Here is a 26196-nt window from a genome sequence, read left to right on the forward strand (position 1 = left end):
CTGTGGAGAAGTTTTAAAAGGTCAAATAAGTTGTCATCTTCAAAGGGTGTTGTTCTATAACTGTTCACCCCCTCTCCTTTTTTTAAATGGGCTTAACAAGAGATGATCATCAAGAGTTTCACTTTACATATTAAAACATATTAAACTTTCATCTGCTGACATTGACCAGTGCTTGGGCATAGGGAGTATCCCACCTATTTTAACAGTGATTTATCTTAAATGTGTAAGAAACACAAGACTTCTGAAGACCATCACATTTTATTTATTAATAATAACAATAATAATACTGCTAATAATATTTGTATTGAAATGTGTAGCGGTGTAACTGAAATTTAAAATTTCCGACTGGAAAAACAATCTGACTCGTTTTAACATGTGTTTTTAATGATAATGACGACATACGATAGAGGAGTTTGTGATTGGCTGAAGAAGTTGTTCCTGGTGGAAAGTTTCGGCTGATTGGCTGACCAAGTTGTTGTCCCTGAGACCTAGCTAAAATCTAAAGGTATCTTCCAGTGACATTATGGAAATGCACAGCAATGACTTTTGACGAACATCAGGGAGTTGCCCATCATGGCGTCGTTGGAATGCCATCGGGATTCGCCCTCAACCATGCTTGGGAGGATACATTTCTCAGCTGAGCCCATGGAGACGTGGAAACGTCATATCATCCGGCAACTCAAACATCGGGACAAGTCACAGACTAAAAACTTTCAGGATGTCATGCGATCGTGTATGTATGTTTATATAGTTGTACTCGACGCCTCGATATAAGTTACTAGAACTTGTTTTGATTGAACCCGTCAGATTGTTTTGAATGACTGCGCCGGATTTTCAGTGATTTCCAGGAAATAGCCTCAGGAGTCATAATACTGGCCCAGTCAGTAAATCCTATGAAATGTTTAGCATACGGTATAAACTGAAAATGGTTATGCACCAAACCTGATCGTGTTATTCTGTTCGAGTTTCTTCATAAAAGTCATGAAGAAGTTCCTCTCTAGGCGGTTTTGCCATTGAAGCCTATACGTGCTTTTCAATGGGCACGATTAGGCTACTTGTCTTCAAAAATGTCGATGTCTTCCACCGTTCTTATAAGCATTGCGTTATACTACTATGTGTTGCAAAGTTCTCAAAGCTTCCCTGTGGAATTCCGCCAGGTACCGACACATGCGTGTAAATTAGACTACCCATTAGCACGCATGTGTCTCTGAGGCGTGATGTCTGACCGATTTGTTGCAGTTGGGATGACATTTTGATCTTGTTTTGGCTGAAGTTTTCTTCTTGCACTTTAACAGATATCAGTCTGCTGGAGAGGACCAAACAAAGAGCTCTCATCCTGGGCTCTATGGCAAGGTGGCCAATCTCCCCTCTTCAAACAGTTCTCTCGCTTATAGTCTGAAGCTACATACACTAAGCAACAAAAATATGTTTATGCATTCACTGAGTGCACCACGTTATACAATAAAAGTACTTATATTGAAAGTGGCAGAGGTATTACCTTTGTGTGTGATTCTTTTGTGTGTGTTCTTTGCAGGCCTCCCCCTGTGACCTTTACTTGGGATTCCCTGACAGCTCAAGCCTCTGATCACAACAACCTGGTGAAGGATCTGGAGAAGACCACGGGGGAGGTATGGAAGGGGTTGCGCTGCATGGCTGCATCACAGACGTTTCCCACACCCAGACAGCTCAACATCACCACTGATAGACCTACTGTTACATTCACTGTGTCACGAGTATCACTTTTGTGAAAAATTAGCTGCCAGAGATTTGAAAACAAATGTCAGTGCTGTTCTTGGGCAAATAATGGGCTGAAAAACAACTGCAGGCTGTGGGGTGAGGATTTTAATGTGCCGTGACTTCCTCTGAGTGTGTGGTACCTGTGGTTGTTGGTGTTGTGATTGTGTATTGTCATCGTCGTCAGTGCGGAATTGACACTTAGCTTAGATGGGTGTTTTTGCGTGGTTTCCAGTCAGAAGTTTTTGTTCAGTGCCAGCTCTAAAACCAGCAATTGAAATGATCACTCGAAATGAAATTCAAATTGTTATAAAATTATTTCGTCATTTGGTGCTAGTGACTGCTAGCTTTGGCCAGTTCTGTCATTATATTTGTTTATAGAAATCTTCATCAAAAATCATCAGACTTACACTTGTTTTGTAATGTGCGTATCTGATCAGCATGAGTGTCTATTTTGCACAGAATAATGTCGGCTGAATGCAACATAAATGTCATCTTGATTTGTCATGCAGAGGTTTAAGGTGGCACTCCACTGAATAGAAAATGGTCTCCTTCCTTGTGCATGTAGTGAATGACAAATCGTTGTTTTATTTTTTGTGTCATTACCGGGATAAGTGGTAGTCAGTTTAAACTCAACAAGAGTGCGCTGTAGAGTACTTACGGAATGTTCTGGGACATATATTTTTCTTATGCTCAGAGAAGGCTGGATTGGAGTTGTGTATTTTGGGCCTAACTGCTTTCTGATTGTGTGGGTGGTTCTCTCACACCCTTAGCCTCAGGTCTTTTACAGAGCTGTCAGGTTTGAAAAGAAAATGTGAAAGAACTCGCTGGCTCTATCAGTTTGCAGCATCTGCTTTTATGAGCGTTTGTCTCGATTTCACCCATCTCCACTGTGTTTTGGAAGGGTTCCTAAGCATCACACTGTATCATTTCAGAGAGATTTGACGACACACTTATTTAATTAATCAGTGGTGAAACTCTTGTATATGTGTTGCTCTGTTTTCATGTTTTTAATCATTTCTATTTGTTTCTGTCTTTCTGTTGCTCTTCCCAGTTGGCATACCAGGTGCTGCAGCTTCAGCAGAAGATAGAAATCAAAGATGTCGTACTCGAAGAGCAGCATGCCAGGTAGGACATGGTATTCCCCAGAGCTCAAAAACAGGAACGTCTGGCATACCGTCTTAGGAGGGAGCGTTCCCTACTCTCTTCTGTTCTGCCTCTCGCTGCACAAAATGGGACTCTTTCTTCAGAAGCTCTCTCTGATCCTCCTCCATGCTAGCAAACAGTGTCTGCAAGCCTGTCCTTTGTGAGATTGTGTACATTTTGTACGGCAGGAGTGTGTAATAAGTGTTCTGGATGTTATTCCAAGTACGTGGTTTACTGATAAACTTGGGTAGGTTAACTCAGACTAAGTGGTAAACCTCCTAATAGAAGAGCCCAATGGCTTTGTTTTTCCAGGAGAATGAAGCCATAAGGCCTTTCTATTAGGAGGTGTACAATTTACTCAGAGTTATTTGACTCAGGTTTATACTTTGAACATCCCCCAGGCCTGAATGTGTGTATTTACATTTTTGGTGGTACAAGAAATGCTCAGCTCCGGAACTCACTGAACCATGAGTGCTAGCTGTTGGTAATTATGTGACCTTTGGCTTAAGAAATATGTGTGAGTAGGTTCTCTCACTTAACAGGATGCTGTTAGCAGGAGCTCTGCCCTCAGCAAAGTTCCCAGATCAGTATAGACGCAAAGTGTACTATGTATCCAAAAGGCTCAACTTCCAACTTTGTGTTAATAGTTATGATATGTCCTTAACATTTGAATAGTACACATACTGCATTGGTTTTATTGATCAGACAACTTTGGACTAATGAGCAAAGATGGTGCTATTCCCTTTTCATCATAGTGTACATGACTGCTCAACAAGAGCATCTGCTAAATACTTTAACAACCGCATGTGGCATATGATATAATTAAACTAAAAACTTAAGCAATGTTTTAGTGACATACTATATGCTTAATCTAAATACTTAAGCAATTAATTAGTGGCAAACTATATACTTAAACCTAAGTGGCATATATGTAACTGTTCTCTCTATCCTCTCCTGTCTGTGGCTGTGCCTTCTCCCAGCATGTGTGAGGTGCAGACCCGGCTGGCCCAGGTGGAGTCCGAGCGGGGAGAGCTGTGGGCCAGCGTGACCCAGATCAGGGAGCAGAACCGGTCCTTGAAGCGGGAGTACGACACCCTGCTGGAGCAGCGCAGTGACAAGGAGAAGGAGTACCGGCAGGCCAGGGAGATGGGCCAGGAGATGGTGGAGGACATGATCAAGAACAAGCAGGAGGCCGCCATGAAGATGAACAACCGCAACGAGAAGAGAGTCAGGTACAGACCAACTCTCATCCGTGGGCCTCCTGTTTATTATTTCTGTCTGTTTCGTTGTCTGATGGTTTATGTGTGTTTGTTTCTTTTTGTGTTGCTGATGTGCATATGTTACATACATGACTGTTGGTTGCACATACAGTAGTTTTGAATAATTATTTAAGAGTTTAGTAGTCCTGCAAATCTGGTAGGTTTCTTTTGTAAGGCTGAGGCTCTGTGGCATGGTATGGTGGGTAGTCATCCAAGCAAAGACTGTGTGTTAGAAAAACCCTTGTGTGTGGGATTGGGATTTCTCTTGTATACATTCTCAAAAGTTTATGTTTGTAAATGAATCAACAACTTTGTGTACTGCATGGAATCATATACCTTAATTTTTGTATTGCTATGATGTAATATACACACACACATATACTGTATATCAGCTGCAGGAAGTTCAGTGATCTCCTTGATTGATCATGCCTGTCAGCTTGAACTCCATTCAGGCCAAATTAACTAACCGTGAAACCTGCCGAGCAAAGCAAACACAGCTATGCACATGCAGTACTCAGGAAGTCGAGTAGATATTAACACAGCCTTGTAGCTATGCATGTGCGGTGTTTAGGAAGTCCAGTAGATATTAACACAGCCTTGTAGCTATGCACGTACAGTGTTAGGAAGTCCAGTAGATATTAACACAGCCTTGTAGCTATGCACGTGCAGTGTTCAGGAAGTTAATTAGATATTTCTCTTCCTTCCCCTGACAGGATCCTTGTATCTCTCTCCTCATTAAGTGTTTTTTTTTAGTTGTGCATTTAGCAGTTTAGCATTATGCCTGTGGTTATTCACAGATGTTAGTGACACAAGCTTTAGCAGGAAGCCCAGTCTGACTTCAACATTCATCCTATTTAACTTCCCCCAACCTCTCAGGGCCAAAGAGGCCAACCTTCACAAGGAGCTAGAGCGTGCTGCCAGGAAGACGGTGGACATCGACTAGTAGGTTTCCCGGCCCCACACGCTCCATTCAACCAGCGTTGCTAAAGACAGAGGGAGAGAATCACAGAGTGAGGCAGATAGACTTGATGTGGTCAGAAAGAGAAAGAAAGAACGAAAGACAGAAAGACAGAAAGAGAGAGAGAGAGAGACAATGACAGAGAGGGAAAAAGACTGTGCACAAAGGGAAGGAAAAATACAGAAAGAGTGAGAAAAAGAGAGACAGAGAGAGGCAGACAGGCTCAATGTACAGAGAAGGAGAGAGGGGGTGGGGGGAGGGGGTGGGGGGAGAAATGCTTAATGGGGAGTGCTAATAGACTTCAGCTGATGACTGAGACTGCAGTGGGAGCTCTCTGGAGTTCATAGGGCCAGGACTCTGGGACATTTGTGTGTGTGTGTGTGTGTGTGTGTGTGTGTGTGTGTGTGTGTGTGTGTGTGTGTGTGTGTGTGTGTGTGTGTGTGTGTGTGTGTGTGTGTGTGTGTGTGTGTGTGTGTGTGTGTGTGTGTGTGTGTGTGTGTGTGTGTGTGTGTGTGTGTGTGTGTGTGTGTGTGTGTGTGTGTGTGTGTGTGTGCATATATGTGTTAGTGAGCGAGAAAGACTGTCTCTTAAGGGGTGTGTAGCTAAGGGTAATTATTGCTTGTCTCTTCAGTGGGACTTTTGTCACCCAGAGACATTATTCTGTCGGAGGGACCCAGCTGGGACTAATTGATGTCAAATAGAATCTGTCCTTTGGGGCCCTCACATGTAAAAAAAAAAAAAAAAAAAAAAAATGATCATTGATGAGAGAGAGGAGGGGGAGTGAGTGTGATAATGGAGGAGAGAGTTAAAAAGTGTGTGTGTGTGATAGAGAGAGAGAGAGAGAGTCTTTGACTTAAGAACCCTGTAGTATATCAGAAGAACAAAACACTGAAGGATATGAAAGGGGCTAAAAAAAATAGTTATATAACAAACAAATTCCACATCAACAATGTCTGCACAAGTCTGCTCAATCAGAAACCAGACTCAGGCCTTGTCATACTTTGACTGCATGCTTGTGCTTTTCCACAGTGGGTTGGCAAGTGTGCCAAAGCTGAAAATCACCACCTCTGCAGACACAGGTGTTTTGGAGAAATGCCATACACGCGTGTTCAGGTATACAAAGAGATGAGTGTCAAATCCACTATTGCTATCATTAACCTAATGTGGGGTTTCTACTACAGCTGCTAAAGCTATCAACAATTAAACAATTCAAACAATTAAATGTATATTTGACCTTTGACCCTGGCATACATGTGGGTGTCCTCCTGGTTTCAGTTTCATTAGATTGAAATATTGAGTGCAGCCGCCCCTGGTCAGATTGTTTGCTGACTTTTCATGTTTGAATACTCACAACATCATTTTAAAACAGCTGATCGCATAACACAAGCCCTAAGCCATCCCTCTACATGAAGCTGAAAAGTTAGATGTTAATAAATGTGTGATGTGTGTTGTGGTACTGCTTCTTTTGAATGCAAATGATGAATATGCAGACATGTGTTTTTATTGTTATTTGAAGCACTTGCTGACTATAGGAGGGTATTGATTTTCTGAACAAGGGCAATACATAGTTTGTATTTCTGCAGTGTTCATCATTTCGCAGGTGGCATTAATACAAATTACACCCCCTGTGTTTGTCACCTATGACGACAGGCAGTATCAATTATTAAGCCGTAATCGATACAAATTTAAGTAATGCCTTTCTTCTGCTATTTTAGTTCTTCAGTTGAGAGTTTCAGAGATAGTGATGGAAAAAACCCTGCAGAACACCAGTCCATTAACGATGGTATAATTTTGAACTGAATATTAGAGGATGAATAATTTAACGTGTTAAATTAACATGTAACTTTCAGGTCAGCATCTGCAACGTCTCCCAGGATCCTTAGCTCCTTGAGAGATCTCTTTGAGTGAGTGCCTCGTTACATCATTTCCCTTTCCTCTCCTGGTTCTATATAATCTCAGTCACCTTTCTAGAACTCTCTCAGCCTCTCTGACACTTACACACTTACTGGAAAGGAGCTTGGTATAGCTCATGGTTGGTTAAATATTCTCTCCTGTAAGTTTAACAGACCCTTACATACTGCAGTCAGTCATGGAGATCGGTCCTTGCCCTATAAGTCCAATTGGTAATAAAAAACACCCCTCACACTATGAGTCAAGATTAGCTTGTAGGTTTCATGTAATAGACCATAGAGATAGTGTAATAGACCATAAAGATTGGTCGTGTCCTGATGGCACTGACTGTGTGTGTGCGTGGGTGTGTGCGTGGGTGTGTGCGTGCGTTGCGTGTGCGCGTGTGTGTCTGTGTCTGTGTCTGTGTGTTCAGTAGGAAGAAGAGGAGAGGGAACTCTGTGTGTTGTCTGGAGGAGGACATGTATTCTCCTGTGGGGATCTGCCTGGCTGCCAGAGTCCCTGCAGTAGCCAAACACTCGCTGGTGAGAACTAGCCAGCGCTATGCCAACACACAAGACACAAAGCCCTTAGTGCCGTCATTGGCATTGCTATCAATATTACCGTCATTACCAACAGTCATCATTAATCATCTTCATCCTGGTAGAGTAATAATATGTAGTAAAGCCTACACACAGACGTCTGTCCACCTAGGTTCTTCATCTAAATAAATGGAAGTGGAGTAGCTTGTGGGCTTTGCCACCTGTAATGATGAAGACTCCAGGGTTCCGGTTCCAGCCACAAACAGAGTAGACTTGTCAGCCCAATATAACATACATTTTTTCTTCCATTTAAAAGAAACCTGGACAGTCTTTTGCTGTTGTGATTCTGTAGCCCCTCACCTTTTTCTGAGAAGTGCGCATGACAAGAACTACTTCCTTAGGTTTGAAAGTCCATTTCCTGGTCATTATGGCCAGAAGACATCATCGGGTATCTCGGGAGGAACTAAGAAGGACCCCGTTGTCATTGTAGCTGATAAAGTGACCCTCCCCCATACCCCTCCACCCCAGCCCACGCACGGTGGCCGCAGGAAGCTAACGGTTGAGCCTGAGAGGAGCTCCGGGGAGAGGCACAAAGAGGGCGTCTGTGAGCATCTAACAGAGCGCCTCTGTGTGGCCCGTTCTGCTCTGCTCCGTCGCCGAGAGACATCCAGGGCCATTTTCATCTGAATGGAGAGGGCAACAGTCAGAAAGGGAACAACCACCTTCCCCATCACACCCAACGCCCACATAATGAGCATGGGGGCATTGCGGTGATATACTTCCTAATTTGGCCTGATTTGCATAGTTTGTCATCGCATAGGGTTTTGATGGGAGCCCACACAAGCAGGAAGTGACAGTCCTTTTTTTTTTCATTATCAATTTATTTATTTATTTTTCATTTCTGCTTTTTTAACCGGGGATTGTCACGCTTGTTCGTTTGTGTTGTGCTTGCCAGATGGCAAAAGATGAAAGACTTCTAGATGTCATTTCAATGCAGCGATATGTCTCTCACTAGTTGTGCGGTGAGTCCTGTGTCTATTCCCAGCGTAGGGAGCTGTCACTACACATGCACAACATCAGCCTTCCAGTCCAATGTGCTCTGCATGCTTTGAAGAAACAATTATGTCATTTTGCTATGGGTGCTGGACATTTCTAAAGGATGACAGTAACTTCCTACTTTTTCAGATTGTGTCGTTGCGTTGCATTGCGTTGTGCTGTGTTTGAAAAGCGTAGAAAGGGAAAGAAAAGAGAAAAGCTGGGTGGGAATGATCGATACACTGTCCCAGGATCAAGTGTAGGTACATTAACCAAGAAACCGCACTACTAACTGTTGTAATGATGATCCTTCAGTCCAAGAATGGTAGAATAGTGAATGATCATATTCTGATATGGGCGTTGTTGGTTCATTACCGCCACTATTTGATCCCTTCCTCTGTTTCTGTACAGGACGCCCATGAGTTGAGCATCAACGCGGTTCGTTTCAGCGCCTGTACCAACTTGCTGGCCACAGGTGGCACAGACCGGGTCATCAAGCTCTGGGACATCACAGCAGGTACCCAGTGCAGGAGATGCCCATTAGACATGCCTGCGCCTTATATGGGCCTCCTACGGCTCTCCTCTCATTCGCTCATGCATGCTTTTTCTTTCCCCTTTTGTCTTTCTTTCTTTCTTTCTTTCATTCTATGTTTCTTTCTTTCTTTCTCGCCTACACATCTCATCTCTTGTTCATTTTTAATCTCTTTTGATTGATTGTCTTCTTTTTCTCTCCATCTCTGCTCTCTCACTAGTGACTGTCTTTGTTTCAGTATTTTAATTTCTCAATTGTCCTTTATCATTTTCTCTCTCTATCTGTTTGTCACGGTCCTGTGACTACAGCCTCCTACCAGCAGGGGTCAACCTGCTCCCAGACGACTCCTCACCTGCTCCATATCATGTGTGTCCTCCATTAGACCCTATCAGACCTGTTCAAGATTTTCGTCTGTTGATTAGATAAGATGACAAGGAATGCAGTAACTGTGTCATAACCTTTGTACTTGGCCTGGCACTGTGCTGAAGGTATTATAAAATGTTAGCAATAATAAAAGGATTAGTGTACATGTTTGTGTACTTCTGCCACCTGATCTGATGATTAACAGAGAAGAACTGTACGGGTATGTGACAGGCACGTTGTGAAGCAGGTTGTGATTCCAGTTCAAACCCCTTCATGCTTCATTTCCACCTCTCTCCAGGCATGCTGCACCACAGGGGAACACTAGAGGGCAGCAACGAGGGCATCACAAGCATTGAGTTTGACCCGACGGTAAGGGAGAAAGCTGCGTCACTTGTTGTACCTTAATTATGAATCAGCTCAAGGACTCTCTGTCCGCACTTGGCCCAGAACCCAGATTGCAGGCCAGGTTCACCATGTCTATCTGTCATAACGCTGGCTGTGATTGCCCTGTCTGGGTTATGTGGGAAGCCACTTGTGTATGCTGAAGAGGGGTGTGGAGGTGCTCTAATTATTCCTGGAGGATCTATGGAGTGTCGGATGGGAGAGATCCAGGCCCCGCTGTGCATTCTTTTCTTTTTCTTTTTTTCTCTTTTCCCTCCCCTGCTTCCCTCACTCTTGCCTTCACCCCCTTCACTTTTCTTACTCTCTGTCATGCCTTTCTGTTTCTCTTCATCAACGTCTTCACTCTGTCTTTGTTCTGTTTGTCCCTCCTCTGTCTCTCACCTCTGTTTCTCTCCTTAACCCCTTTTTCTCTCTTGTCTCTCCTTCACCCCAATCTCTCTCTCTTCTCTCTCTCTCACTCTCTCTCTCTCTCTCTCTCTCTCTCGTCCCTCAGGGCACCAGGATTCTGGCTGCATCATACGACAAATCAGCCCTCTTTTGGAAGCTGGATGATTGTGTTCCCAAGGTAACAGAGCATAGCTTTTCACTTTCAGTTTTTTTGCCAGTCCTCTCATCATCTGTGATTTTCACCGCAAGACATTGGTGAGCATGTACGTCACCACCTAATGGGGGGAGGGGGTGTCCCTTTAAACAAGGGACACGCACACACACACACTCATACACACACACACACACACACCCCACACACACACACACACACACACACGCACACACACACACACACACACACACACACACACACTCAAAGCTCCCAGCTTGAATCCTCCAGCAGGAGGCATTGTCTGATGGAAAGCAGAGCGCTGTGCTGAAAGAAACATCCGCCGTCATGAGGCCCAAAGCTAAGTGCACATCAGGCCTGGCACGATGGTCCCAGTTTATACAGAGGGGGCCATGATTTAAACAAGGCACAGGAATTAAGGAGAGAGATGGGCAACAGTGGCAGGGAAGCCCAGAGAGTGAAAGTGTTTTCTGTCAAAATCTGAAATATGGGTTTAATTATTCATACTCACAAGTTTTTATTTCTTACATCAGTTTTTAGCGCTTTATGCATGTAGGGGATATGTGAATATGACATTGACACGTTTTCATGTTGATATGTAAACTAGAAGTGTGTTTACTCAGTGCATTGCATGTGCAGTCATGTGGTGCCACCGTAAGCCTACCATCATGTAAAAGGTCAGAGGTTAACAGGAAGTGATGTTGGCTGTTTCAGTTCACTCTGACGGGCCACTCGCGGAAGGTGACGGCGGCCAAGTTCAGGTGCAGCCAGCGGCAGGTGGTGACTGGCAGCGCTGACCGCACCGTGAAGGTGTGGGACCTGCAGCGGGCAGCATGTGAGTGTGGCAAAGTTACACACACACACACACACACACACACACACACACACTCATTCACACAATTACATTCGTACACATACGTATCTATACAGTCAAAACACACATTCATATACATACACAGAAGCCATGCAGTCATACATTTGAAGACAAACTTGGACATACACTGTGTGTATGAAGGTGTGTGTGTGTGTGTGTGTGTGTGTGTGTGTGTGTGTGTGTGTGTGTGTGTGTGTGTGTGTGTGTGTGTGTGTGTGTGTGTGGTGGTGGTGGTGGGGGGGGGGGCAAGTTCTCAAATGATTTCTGTTTAACATTGACCACCTCAATGTCCCTGTCTCCACCTCTCCTTGTTCCTCTGCGGCAGGCATTCAGACCATTGAGGTGCTGTCCTACTGCAGTGATGTGGTCTGCTCAGAGTACTTCATCGTCAGTGGTCACTACGACAACAAGGTCCGCTTCTGGGACAGCAGGTAACGCCCCACGGACCCTATATCCTTATTGGGACAGCAGCTAACACCATTAGCCCAGAGAGACACTTAAAGCAGATTGATGCTACTTACCTACGTTTTGCAACACACTTTTACATGTATTCTTTTTACACACGGTTTCTTCTAATTCAACTTGCAGAACAGGTATATTTATTTATATAATGTTGTATGCCCCGTGGCTATTCAACTTTAGAGTTATGGGATATTTATGAAACATCAGGAGGTCATATGGTTAGTTATTTGGCTAGTTACTTGTTTGAATAATATTTTGAGCATTTGAATTCCCAAAAACTGTGTTTTATATGGCAGACATGTTTCATCCCAGATCTCAAGGATCAGTGTGATTGATCACTGATTCATTATGTGAGCTCCATGAGCAGCATTTAGAATGATGGACCTTGAGTTGAAGGACCTTACTGTAGCAGTTAGGCAAGGTCAGTTGATTAACATTTACTGCTGAGATGAATCCTGATGGTGTCTTACTGCCTTAAGGTATGTGATGATCAAAACATGTAGACATGTCCAAATATAATGACAGGGCCTGTCAAAGAGGATGGCCCTAGGACATAGTTATTTAATCAAGAGATCAAACAGACTGAAGTTTAATCAGTAAAACTGAATCAGTGATCAAATAATGAAAGATACTTATTTGAGCCATGACCAACATCGCATCATTATCCATGCTGTAGATTGCGTCCCCCTTGCTGTCAGTGACTTTCCGTAAATGACATCAGCTAAATTAATAAATGTCATTCTGATTTTCTTTCTGGAGGAAATTGCCCTGTCAGGAATATATGAATGTTCTCGGAAATCATGACAGCCCCCCCTATCATCCCAGACCGTGAAACAATGTGGAATGACATGCCTGTGTCTACTTTCACTGTTCATCACGTTCGGTTCCAAACAACAAGCTAACACGTTCTGTCTCCGTCGAGGCAGCAGGCTGTATTTCTTTGGTCAGAACAAGGTCTTGTGGACTTCAGTTTGCATGGCCTTCAGTCCTGTGAAAGCTGTACATTTTATTTCTGGAAGCCCTATGTGTTCATTAAAAGGGAATTTACACCACGGTGTTTGCCATCACAAACAGGATATCGCTCCAGCGTCATCGTGTGGCAGCTGTCCTGTCTGCTGTCGTCACGGCACACCATGGCTCCCTGTCACATGCGCTCCTGAACCACATGGGTTATCTTGGCCATCGCAGTAGGCTTGGGGACTGTCCCATATCAGGTGGCATGGCTTTCAGTCCTGTGAAAGCTGTTCATTTTTATTATTTCCACAAAAATGTTCCGTCTTCAGAAACTTGATAATGCTCCACCGTCGTCCTGTGGCAGGTGTCCTGTCCTCTCTCGTCACATCACGTCATGTCACGCTCGCACCGCGTCTGAACGGTGCGTCCACGTCTTGTGTGGGTCTCTGGAACAGAGATGAATCACACCAATGGGGTATTTATATCTCCTCCTCCTCCGCCACAGCCACCGTGGAGCCTCACAGATCAAGAGACAAAAGACAGCGATGCATCATTTAAAGACGCCCATTCACCGCGGGCCCGTCATTTGTCTGGGAGCATATGACTGTATCTGTACAGTGTGTGTGTGTGTGTGTGTGTGTGTGTGTGTGTGTGTGTGTGTGTGTGTTTGTGTCAGAGAGTGTGTGTGTGTGTTTGAAAGAGAGAGTTTGAAATTGTGAACAGAGAGCTTATTTAGACAGAGAAGGGAAAATGCTCAATTCATGAATATTCAAAAGGTCGAAAAAGGTTGCGTGCGAAGGAGAATGTATCGTGCGTTTATTTAAACATCATGGGTGCTTGTGTGTGTGGGGGTGTGTGTGTGTGTGTGTGTGTCTTTGTTTATGCGTGTTTGTGTGTTTGTTTGTGTCTGTCTGGCTGTGAGGATGTCTCTCAGTAAGTGTCTGTGTGCGTGCGTGTGTGTGAGAGAGCATGAGTGGAGGACAGATGAGAATGGCATGCTTTCCTCCCATCAGTGCTGGCTGTTTAAAATCAGAATAATTAAGCACAGCTGGGCCAGAAGCCTGGGGGGGGCTAGAAGTAGAACTCATCTGCCCCCCCCAACCCCCCCCCCCCCCTCCCCCAACCCCAGCTCTCCCTCACCCAGTCACGACCACAGCCTGGTGCTCTGACCTAAAAGCACTACATTGCCGCAGGTGTGTGTGTGTGTTTGTGTGTATCACATGTGAGAGTTTTTGCTTGGATTTTTGACGCCTGGTGTCCGTAAATAGTTAATTTTACCGGGCAACCCGAAACTTACTGGCACACATTTCAATAAGAATCTATGTTCCGAACACACACATAATGTGGCCGAGTGCACACCTAGGTTGACAAAAGGAAAGGAATAGATCATGTCCAAATCTTACCTGTCCATACTGTAGGCTGCACCTGCAGCTTCACAACACAATCATGCTTGACTTTATTCTAATTTGAAACAATCAAAAACAGTCCTAGGCGTGAAACTCAAGAGTGTGTGTGTGTGTGTGTGTGTGTGTGTGTGTGTGTGTGTGTGTGTGTGTTTAAAAATGTGTGATGGTGACTTTCTGTAACCGTCATGTTGAAATGACAGTGTGTTTGCGTTTGGGTCATCAATAAAGATGTCACATAGTGTTAATATGACAGTTGTCACTGAACCTGTCATCAGAGAGCCAATATGAGTGTGTATGTCTCTGTGAACGTAGTCAGACCACACACACACGCATATGTGTGTGTGGGTCTGTGTGGGTCTGTGTGTGTCTGTCTGTCTGTGTGTGTCATGTGTGTGTGTGTGTGTGTGTGTGTGTGAGAGAGACTGGTATCAGCTCGGGCGTCTGATGTCTCATTAACTCTGGAGCCGTGATGCCTGTGATTGACAGCCCTGGAGTGATGTTGCTATGAGAGGCGTGCTGTCACTGCTGTGTTTACCATAGGCCAGATGTGGCTTAGTGGGGGGGGGGGGAGGGGGGGGGACAGCTGCGTTCCCCTCCCAGTCTTCTCCACTCGGCTGCACTCCATGCTCAAGGTTTGAGTATACAGTAGGACCTAACCGAGCATATGTTATAGAACACATCGCTAAGTGCGTGTGTGTGTGCGTGTGTGTGTGTGTGTGTGTGTGTGTGTGTGTGTGTGCGCGCATGAGTGGGTTTGGCAGTTTTTGTTTGTGTGTGTGCGCACCTGGGTTTGTCTGTGCGTGCATGTGCGTGTGTGTGTGTGTGTGTGTGTGGATGCACCTGTGTCTGTATCTCCCCACTCTGAGGGAATGCATATGTTGGTGTTTTTTTCTGTGAGTATCTGAGGCAGTGGGGTGTCTTTGAAGCATCACTCTGCCCCATGATCTGCCATGCGTTTCTATAGCTTCATCTGAGTGTGTTTCATCCCACCTCTCGTGCTTAGCATCAGAAGCACACATGATATCCATACCCAGCAGCCCCCACCCTCGCTCATATCATGTGTGCTTGTGTGTGAGTTCTTCTTGTAAATGTATTTTTGTGTGTGAGTGTGTGTCATTGTGTGATCATTACTGTCAGGCATTTTAAATGTGCACTTTTATCTGCAATCAGTCGCATGTTTGGAGTGATGAAATACAGCCATTCAGATACACTCTCTCCTTGTATGTGTGTGTGTGTGTTTGTGTGTGTGTGTGTGTGTGTGTGTGTGTGTGTGTGTGTGTGTGTGTGTATCCCTGTGTGAGTGTACATCACTGAGCTTGTGAAGCACCCTAGATGTCTATGATTGAGTGTGTGTGTTAGTATTTGAGAGTGTGTTGGTGTGTGTGTGTGTGCCTCATCTCTCCCCTCTCGCGTAGCATTACAAATGAATACACACACAATTCCCTGGTCTCCGCTCCCTCTGAGCGTAGTGATACGGGAACGTAAGCTGTGATTTAGTCATCCTTGACATCCGTCCATCAGCCGACGCCACGCCACCACCCTCGACGGCCGCCCAGCGCGCCTCCTCCGCCAACACCACTTCTCTCAGCTCCTCGCTGCTGCTCCCACTCACCCTGTCGCCTAGCAACAGGCAGCCCACATAATTGTCTCTGGCCTCGTCCCTGGATGATGGGGATTTTCTCTGTTATGACATTACTCTACCTCTTTCCTTGTGTTCATTTGGGGAACTGTTGGATCTTTGGGGGAGTGAGAGAGACGGAGAGACCTAGAAAGGGTGTGGGTGTGTACATTTCTTCATGCATGCATGTGTTTGTGTGTGTGTGTGTGTGTGTGTGTGTGTGTGTGTGTGTGTGTGTGTGTGTGTGTGTGTGTGTGTGTGTGTGTGACAGAGAGAGGGAGATTATATGTATGTGTGTGGTTCCTTGTTCGCCTTTGTATAGGGATGCAATATGGCAGAACCCATGGGTCGGGGTTGTATGTTAAAGTGACATTGATCTGATATGTGCTCTGTCTAAGCCTCTCGCCGCTCCCAGCTGATCATTGGAGTCGTGGAGGGAAAGAGCGTCAGGAAATCAATAACGTTAACGAACACCCACCACGCACACACACACACACACACACACACAGCGGCGGCCTTGCACTTTCAGATGCCTTTAGATCTATCCTTTGTAGAATTTCAGGCTATCAGGGTTGTGTCAACAGTGTAGTTCACTGTAAAACCATCTTATTCTGTGCTATATGAGTCAATCATGTATCAAATCTATATCATCTTTCAATCATGAGATGGAATTTGACCCTTGTCTAATCAGGCATGTGTTTTGCATGTCTCTCTCTCTCTCTCACTCTCTCTCCAACACTTCATACATTTTTAAACACAAACACAAACTCTCTCTTTCTCACTCTCTCTCTCTCTCACAAACAAAATTGCTCTCTCTCTCTTTCTTTCTTTTTCTCTCTCTCTCTCTCTCTCTCTGTCTCTCTCTCTTTCTTTCTTTCTTTCTCACTGTCTCTCTCTCTCTATCTGTCCCAGGGCTGCAAGCTGTACTCAGGAGCTCCCCCTGCAGGGGAAGGTGACGTCTCTGGACATGTGCCCAGACCATCGGCAGTTACTCAGCTGCTCCAGAGACGATTGCCTGCAGGTGGTGGACCTTAGGATGAGCAACGCTCGCATCTCCTTCAGGTAGCTCACACACACACATGCACACACACATGCACACACACATACACACACACATGCTCACACACATACACACACACACACACACACACACACACACACACACATACATAGGCATACTTGCACATCATGCATATTTACACACCTCCAAACACAGATGCATATACATATAAACACCATCCGTTAGTGGCTCTGTATACATTCCAAAAGGCTTACTGCAGATAGCCGACAGAACACCATATACAACCTGTTTTTCATGTATTTATATAGCTATGATGAAGTTTAATTTACAAATTACTCACAATAAGACATTAACAACAATAACTGATAATAAAATAAAACAATTATAACAATATACTGTTAGGTGTTGTATACAGTTATGAGAATGTGATCTCTCTCTCGAATGAACGTGACTGTTTCAGCTTAACCTTCAACGGACGATGAAGGTTAAGCCTTCCTTTCTTACTGCCTTATTTTCTTTCATTGCGCCCTATTGTTAAAAAAACGCATGCAGTTGGTATCTAGAGAATATATCTATTCTCCTTACTACACACTAGCATAGCCAGACAAACAAGTGTGTGCCTCCAGGCGCCTTAACAACTGGAACATATATCACTGACACGCTATGGACGTGCTTCATTAAGTGTGTAAACATTTCCATTACGCTGTTTCATACCGTTTTGTGTTGCCGTTTTTCATGGTGGAGCGACCGTGCACCGTGTGTGAGTGCTGGTATTGATGTGTAGCGATTACTTAATTTGTTCTTAATACTGATTCTTACCTTTGTGAAATGGGAGTTGATTTGCCATTCACATGCACACACACTCACTCTCTCACACACACACACACACACACACTCATTTATTTAATCAAATCATGAAAATAGTCCATTTATATTACTGTGATGTTTTGTACTGTTTTTATAATGATTTATTGTTTGAGGTTTGATTGAACTTCTGTTTTTTAGGGCTGATGGCTTCAAGTGTGGATGTGACAGCACTAAGGCCATCTTCAGGTGCGTGTTTGGGACTTCCATTCTTTATTGGGTAGCACTTTACTTTGACATGCCACTATAACAGTGACAGGAACTTGACATAAAGCTGTCCTGGCTAAAGCCATATCCTGTCATGGCTCATCGTGACAGTCAATTGTTGTAACTGTCATGTCCAATGATATGACGGTTGCAGGTAATGATGACACAACACCTTGATATCACTGGGTGCTGGTTGCCATGGCAACTTATGACCAGAAACATTATCTGTCAGTCTCACAATGGAGAGTTTTTTGTTATTTAACCCTACAATTGCCTCATGGTTTAGATCTTTCTCCAGAGGTCATACAACAAGAAACTTGTTCATCAAGTACGTAATTAACTGAGTGGTAGTTCTTACCTTAGTGGACTGCGAATTGTTGGAAAAAATATTTGGGGTTATGGTTAAGATAAGGCAACGAGTTGGTTCTTCTTATGGAATGTTACTAACAAAGAACTGTTTTTTTTATGAGTACACTTTAGTAAGGAAAGGGAAAGGAAGATTAAGGGGGTCTGTTTATTGTTTACCAGAAGGATCTCCAGGTGTTCCTCTTGGGGCCCACTAAAACATGTCCGCCTGTGTTCCATGTGATTCTTTGTACACGTTCTAGAATGCTCACCACTCACTCAGACTGACTGACTGACACCATGCAGTGAAGGTGATTGGTAAATCACTTCAGTCTCTGTGCTGAGTTTCATCCAATGGCTAAACAGCCCTCTCAGCTTAGCAGTGTGGGAACTCTTTTAGGATATTTTATTCGTATTACCTACAGGCTTTGTCTTCCTCCTCTTCTGCCTCTCAAATTCAAATTCAAGTAGCTTTATTGGCATGACCGTTCATGTACAGTGTTGCCAAAGCAAGGTGTAACATTAAAGGAAAACGAAAAAGGGTTTGGTAATGAAATGGAAATATTAACAAAGAAATTAACTACAAAGGAACACACAAACATGAACACGCGAAAGTGGGAATTCAGATTCTACATCCAACACATAGGATCAAACATTAGATGGTCATTGTCTCTCAGGTTCTGGCAAGCACATAAGATCAAATGGTAGATGGTCACTGTCTCTCAGGTCATGGCTGGCTGTGACAAACTGATTGGCCAGAGGCGCTGTTTGTCCCTCTCCAAGTACTTTAGTGAGTTTGTGCATGGTAGTCATTGAATGGAAATGTGGTATTAAGTTTAAAAAAAAATATTATAATCGTGAACTCTTTAAGTTTTCATAATGGAGAAAGTGCATCTCAGTCTCAATCTCAGTCATACAGTGACCACAAATGCATCATGCGGATTATTTTTTGCTAGGCTGTGCCTTTCTCTCTTTCTGTTTCTCTGTGTGTGTGTGTGTGTGTGTGTGTGTGTGTGTGTGTGTGTGTGTGTGTGTGTGTGTGTGTGTGTGTGTGTGTGTGTGTGTGTGTGTGTGTGTGTGTGTGTGTGTGTGTGTGTGTGTGTGTGTGTGTGTGTGTGTGTGTGTGTGTGTGTGTGTGTGTGTTTGGCCTTGTTGGGGGTTGGATAAGCAGATGGCTGCTTTTTAATGACCACTTACTACAGGACCACGAGCGGGCAGGCAGGCAGGAGCGGGAGCTGTGGATGGGTGGGAGGGTGGATCTCTGTCTCTGGATCTTGTCTACGTGAAATACTCCAAATTCTGCCCTGGTCATCTAACCTTGTATTTTTGTTTGTTCGGCTTTTCTTTCTTTCTTTCTTTTTCTTTTGTTTTCCCCTTCCATCACAAGTCCAGTTATATGTTGTCATGGCAGCCTTACACCAATGCATCATGGGAAATGAACCATTCCATTGAGTTCATGGTGGAAGTAGCGCTGCTCTATTCAGTCATAATCAGGCCATCCTCCATCATCTCCCTGAGGAGCACACAGTAGACTACCTGCCCTCTGGGCCACTCTTTGATACTGCAGATTGCAGTGCTTGATTGGTTGTGAAAAACCTCAGTTTGGTTTCATTGGGTGAGAAATACCCGATTCAGACAGTCCCTCATCAATCCTGGGAGAGAGCTGATGCGTGCAAATTTAGTCTGAGTGAATGAATAAAAGAAAGACCAAATGAAAGAAAGAATGAAAGAACTGTGTATGAAAGAAAGAGAAAAAGAAGAAAGTGTGAAAGGCTTTGGTGGCATTGGATGGGAGGGGGATGTGGCTGGGCCTCAGTATACCACCTCTTTTGAGAACCTTCTCTTCTGGTTGTCCCGACCTGGGTTGACTCAGAGCTTTTGTAGTTTATGTCATAATACTCTGTCGTCAGTTAAGGTAGCAATAGCATACCTCTCACCAAACCAGTAGAGATAGAGATAGATCTTATTTAGTTTCTTGCTTGTCATACTTCCATCTAAAGAGAAACAGCAATCCTTCTATGGTGATAGATGGTCTGTTCAGACCGTTGGAGGGTGCCATGGCATCTGTGAAGTCAACTGTCTTAGGGCTTTTTTATTGCTATTATTCTCATAATGCCTGTGGGTAGACCTGACTGATTTCAGTCCGCTCAGTGCTTTCAGTGGTGTTTCAGCTTCATTTTTTAAAAGGTCACAGAAAAACAACGCAAGATGACTTCAGACACCAGTGTTTGTTTGCTCTGTCTACCATTTCTTTATATATCAGAGAAAAAGATGACCAAAAAAAACGAGAGAGAGCAAGGGAGAGAGGGATAATCACACATGAAATAGAACATGCTGGGTGTTTTTCCCCTTGTGCGTCGCACTCTTTCTAGATCCCCAACCGCGGCATACACTCAGCTGTTGCCACGGCAACAGTAGGAAACCAGAATGCCATTTCTTTTTCCCCACATTTTTTTTCCTTCATAGGCCTGTAACTACAGAGAGGAGAGAGAGAGAGAAAGAAGAGAGATGGGGAGGGGATGAGAAGAGAGAGAGAAGAGAGATGGGGAGGGGATGAGAAGAGAGAGAGAAGAGAGATGGGGAGGGGATGAGAAGAGAGAGAGAGAAGAGAGATGGGGAGGGGATGAGAAGAGAGAGAGAGAAGAGAGATGGGGAGGGGATGAGAAGAGAGATGGGGAGGGGATGAGAAGAGAGAGAGAAGAGAGATGGGGAGGGGATGAGAAGAGAGAGAGAAGAGAGATGGGGAGGGGATGAGAAGAGAAGTGAAGCCAAAAGAAGAAAGGATAGAGAAGTGCAAAGAAAGAGAGGAGATGACAGTGACGCTGGGCTTCCAAGTCAGCTGAACAGACGCAGACGCCACCCGTCACCCATCACCTACCCTATCTGTTGCCCCTGACCTCCTTCCAGACTGACACCCCAGCGCTCAATCTGCCCCACAGCACGACACGACCATCACGACACATGCCCAACACTGAGATCAACACTCCCTAGAGTCTGGAGCTCAGAGCAAGGCACACTCTGATCACATTTACATTTAGCCATTTAGCAGACGCTTTTGTCCAAAGCCACGTACAAAGGAGAGATCAATCAAGCTATGAGCAATAGAGACCTAGGCTAACAGTACTATTTTACATTAGAAATAAAAAAGTGCAGGAATGTAACTACTGTAATTGCGAGTTAAGTACTAGTTAGAGGAGATAGCATTAGAGGAAGGATAAGGAGAAGTTGGGAGTGGAAGGGAGAGGAAGTGCAAGTGAGGAAAGGAGATGCTCTCTGAAGAGTTGGGTCTTCAAGAGCTTCTTAAAGGGAGAGAGGGACGCCCCTGCTCTGGTAGTGCTAGGCAGCTCGTTCCAACAACGTGGAGCTACGAATGAGAAAAGTCTAGATTACTGTACTTGCACAGTCGGCAGTGCTAAACGACGCTCTTTAGATGAGCACAGCATCCTGGGGGTAACATTTCATGATCAGCAGTGAACTAGTGTTCCTGAGATTGAGTAAGTTCACAGTGAAACCATGAACAGTGAGTGACCTCTCTCTCTCTATTTCTCTTTCCTTTTTTCCTTTTCCCTCCATCCTTCTCTTTGTTCTCATTACGTCTTTTTTCTTCTCTCTGGGTCAATTTCTCTCATCCTCCATACAGTCCTGATGGAAGCTACCTGGCAGCTGGTTCTGCAGATGGGGCCGTCTACATCTGGAATGTCCACTCCGGAAACCTGGAGAAGCGCCTGCCTGACATGCACAGGTGAGATACCCACATGCCTTGCAGTCACCCTAAAAAGCCAAAAGATCCTTCTTCTATTCAGGGGCTTTCAAGTCAACTACTACTATCACTAAATGTGCTGCTGTCTGATATAGTGCTTTGTCACTGGTACTGCTTGAACTACTGATGTAGTGCTAGCTGTGATACTGGTTGCAGTAACAGGAGCCCCCTCCCCAACCCCCGCTTATCCACAGGGCTTCCCAGTCAGCTGAACAGGGGCAAGTGCCACCCGTCATCTTCCCTATCTGCTTACTACTGCTGTTGAACTAACTACTGATTGCTACTGTTGCTGCTGCTAGTCATTATACTACTACTAATGGAACATAAATGGTCTTTCTTGTCAGAGCTGGATCCATGGCCACATAGCAGCTCACATAGCAGCACATAGCGCAGACATGTGCCTGGTGTGGTGTGGATACATTTAAGACACCTGCAGTCTTTGTCCAGGAAGCAGCAAAGTCTTATGATGTTGTGAGCTAACGACCTGGATTTTCTAATTAGTGTTTTTCATGAACCTGAACTAATAGGACGTCTAATGAGAAAATACCACAGGCGTTAGAAGGAAGGTCAAATGAAGTGCTGTTACTACCACTCAAGCTTGTGCAATTATTCTAAGCACAGCTAATAAAGAGATCACGTTTAACTCATGTAGCACTGCATAGGTTAGGTAAGGTAACAAGCACCTAAAGGGCAGCAAGTTAGCAACAGGAGCTCTGAGGTAGTGTGAGTGTGTGTGTGTGTGTGTGTGTGTGTGTGTGTGTGTGTGTGTGTTTTTGTGTGTGTGTGTAATAAAAAACAACCTGTGCCTTAGTGAATGTTATCTTACTTGGTGAGGAACAGTACAGGTTTGTAACGTATTGTTTCATGACGTGTTCTCATATTGCACAGTATTGTATCTTACAGTATTGTATTGTATCGTTCATTGTTGGAATGGGTTGATGAGATAGCCCTGAGAGAAGTAAGTCCCCACTAATTGATCTGTAGATCTATAGTCTCTCCCTGAGGGCCTTTGAACCAGGAGCTCAACACCTGTCATTGTAGCTGTCATAGTTTAAATGTTAGTCCTTGCAGATTTCCTTGTATATTTCTTTTCAGTGGGGCATTTTATCCGCAGCCAGCTTCCAGCATCTTTGTGGTCCTGCTCTTAACAGCATTCTTCGTGGGTGACCAGTAGGCCCGTTGTTAGTCCCTCTCCCTCTGACCTCTCTCCTGTCTCTCCACTGCACACCTCTCTCTCCCTCTGTCTCTCCTCTCTCCCTTTCTGTTGGGGGGTGGGGGGCTGTTTTGTGAAATTATTAGTAATGAGGAGATGGTTTGAAGAGAAGTGTGATAGGGAGGTTAGTATTTGTGAGTATGTAGGCTTTGTGTGTAGAGAATTGTAATGTTGTACGTGTTTCATCAGTGTTAGCATGTGAGAAAGTAAGGCCATTGTTTAATAAATGGGTGACACCCTTCTCTGTCTCTCCTCTCTCTCTCTCTCCTCTTCCCTCTGTCCTTTGGCTCTTTGTGTCCTCTGGGAGGCAGGGAGGACTGGTCAACAGGCTGAGTTTGTCCCCTGATGCCAGACTCTCGCTGTCTGTGTGTGTCTGTGTGTGTGTGTGTGTGTGTGTGTGTGTGTGTGTGTGTGTGTGTGTGTGTGTGTGTGTGTGTGTGTGTGTGTGTGTGTCTCTGTCTCTGTGTGTCTGTGTGTTTTTCTGCCCAGAGAGAGGCTGAGGGCCAGGTCAGATCAGCGCCATATCCAACTCAGAGACAGCTGATGATGGGGGTTGTTGCATTACTTGGTGTTGGTGTGTTTTTAACTTGGGGTGTGTTTCTATGTTGGTGTGCTTGTGTGTGTTTGGAACATTCTCTGTGCGTGTATGTGTTTCTGAAACACTATGTGTGTGTGTGTGTGTGTGTGTGTGTGGTGTGCGTGCGTGCGTGCGTGCGTGCGTGCGTGCGTGTGTTCCACTGTCCCCTCTACAGCTCCTCCATCAACGCAGTGGCATGGTCGCTTTCGGGGGAGTTTGTGGTGAGCGTGGACAAGAGCCGCCGTGCCGTCCTGTGGAGCGACATCTAAGCGCCTCAGAGGCAGGATTGGGGGACGCCGAGTTCATTTTCGCATCACCATGACGACAATGCACCTTTAGAAGGATGAGGGAAACTGAACAAGTTCTGTCGCTCCTGTGGGTATACTGAAACACACAGATGCCAAATCCCTGGTGCTACGCTGTCTCCAGGGGGCAGAAAGTACATTGATCGCAACAGTTGGTTGGTTGTCTACAGCTTGGCTGGAATCTCTGTTTTGTATTTCTTCCAAAGCCTCAGATGGTACAGACGGACATTTTTTGTGTCTTTTCAAGAGTCTGAGCCGGCATATGTGTTGCGGTATTTTCTCCCAGAAGTGATATGTGTTCATGCCAATTGGAACGAATCAGTGACCTTCTGTATGCATAAAAGGCAATTGGGCACTCTTGCTCCTCTCTGGGGTCACTGCTAAGTAGAAGCACTTCCTCACTTCCTGTGAATGTGTGATGTCATAATGAGTGTGGCATGGGAACAGAGGGAGTAGTTTTACTGACGGAAGGGGAAAAGCAATTAAAAAAATACAAAAAAAGATTTTTTTTTTTTAAACAGAAAAGGGAAAAACAAGGGCTAACCGTGTCTCTGCCCGAAAAGGACCTGTAGTAAAACTAAAATGTTGTTTTCAGCACCTATTCAACCACAGTGCATACGAAGCCACATCACTCACGTGACACTTTATACTCATGGGGGCTTATTCACCACTGTGAAGTTTTTGTTTTGCTGTTTTGTGAAGAACAAAAAAGGGAAAAAATGAAAAGGGGACTGGAAATGGGGAACTGGACTGGAAATAGGGAACAACGCTCATGTCTTAATAAAGAATACATGTGTTTGTGTGATGGGGAACAACTCTTATATCTCAATAAAGATTACATGTGTTAGTCTGTCTGATGTTGCGTGTTTGGACCCTTGCAGAGGTTTGTTTATGTGCTTTTGAAATGCTGCCAAGGTTTTTGTGTCTTTCTTCATGAGAGAAAAGGAGATTTGTGTTGGCAATTCTGAAAGGATTGATGAGCTGAAATGTTGCACTTGCTCAGTGCTATCTCTCTCTGCCTCTGCCTCTTTATCTCCTTAATTGTCCTTTTCCGTCTCCTCTCTCTCCTCTTCTCTCTCTCTTCCCTCTGCAGTCACAAGGACTCTTGTCTGCTTTCACATCCCCCCCGCTGACTCTGGCAGGGATTCGGCCCAGATTTGGCGCTAATCCGGCAGCTAAGCACCACGTCAAGTGGCCGGATCCCTCCCAAAGTCAGCTGCCGTGGCATTTACATTTAAAAAGGACCCTGCTTCCTTTTAATCAGCCCCCAGGACTTTGAACCGCATGGGTCACATGGCCGGGGCCAGAAGCTGAGGTCTGGCCGCTGTGCATAATTTACCTCTCGTGCTCATCTTTATGTTAACTGGAGTTTAGCTCAGAACTATCGTCAGTGCCTCTGAACGTGACCTTGTCCCTTTCTTTAATAAAGAAGTGCCTGCATTGGTTGTAGGAGAAGTAGGTCACTTGCAGCATTATGCACTGTATGCAAGTCATGTAAAAGAAGTGCAGTTGTCAGCAGAAAAGATTGTTTGATGCGTCTGTGCAAGCATAAGTGTGCCCTTCCCAGGTCAAGCTGGCATTCTTTAGTCTAAATATGTCTGAGCATGGTCTCCCTGAGAGAGGGTACTTGCCCGTTAGTTGCAGCTGCCAGGTCTCAAGACATTTTAGTTTTTCATGTTCCTCTGTAGACTGTTTCACATGTAAGGTTATAAAGCATTCATCTATTCATTGTATGAAGGCAGTCTTTTAAATTGTTAGGATAGAGTGTATTTCTGTGGCTTCAAGATAGAGAGAGAGTACTGGAGCTAAATTAGTTAGCTACCAGCCTGGAGCATAGGTAGTGAGGTAGGGATTTGGTTGTGAAGTACAGACAAACACATTAAATATACAGGCTTTACTCAGCATACATTCCACCACCAGTTACCTGCAAATGTGATGAGTCAGAGGTGAACATATTACTGGTTAAGGAACATGTACAGCCATCGGAAGGAAAGACCTCAGACACCCAAAATGTCTGTTCTGTTAAATGGGGAAATGAATTCCAAAGATCAGTTAAGATATGTCTTCAGATCCGTTAAGATATGTTTTTTGTCTTCATCTTTCCAACATTTTGGTTGTTTATAATTGGAAGAGCGCTGTATATAAATGTATACTTGAAATTGTCTACAAGTTG

General features: G+C 44.5%; 1 protein-coding gene across 1 annotated transcript; it reads left to right on the top strand.

Annotated features, from left to right (window-relative positions):
• Window positions 1–573: 573 nt before the first annotated feature.
• Window positions 574–24323, top strand: atg16l2 (ATG16 autophagy related 16-like 2; the record flags this gene model as incomplete). Its single annotated transcript, XM_080844835.1, has 18 exons — window positions 574–733; window positions 1296–1353; window positions 1535–1628; window positions 2789–2862; window positions 3861–4112; window positions 5016–5081; window positions 6127–6210; window positions 6948–7001; window positions 7421–7529; window positions 8973–9078; window positions 9755–9825; window positions 10352–10423; window positions 11132–11252; window positions 11617–11722; window positions 16644–16793; window positions 17758–17805; window positions 21809–21910; window positions 23894–24323. 18 exons carry the CDS (start codon window positions 574–576, stop codon window positions 23985–23987), a joined length of 1821 nt encoding a protein of 606 aa, XP_080700961.1. The 3' UTR covers window positions 23988–24323.
• Between the last annotated feature and the right edge of the window lie 1873 nt (window positions 24324–26196).

This window comes from Sprattus sprattus (assembly GCF_963457725.1).
Source record: "Sprattus sprattus genome assembly, chromosome: 9".
Classification (NCBI taxonomy): domain Eukaryota; kingdom Metazoa; phylum Chordata; class Actinopteri; order Clupeiformes; family Clupeidae; genus Sprattus; species Sprattus sprattus.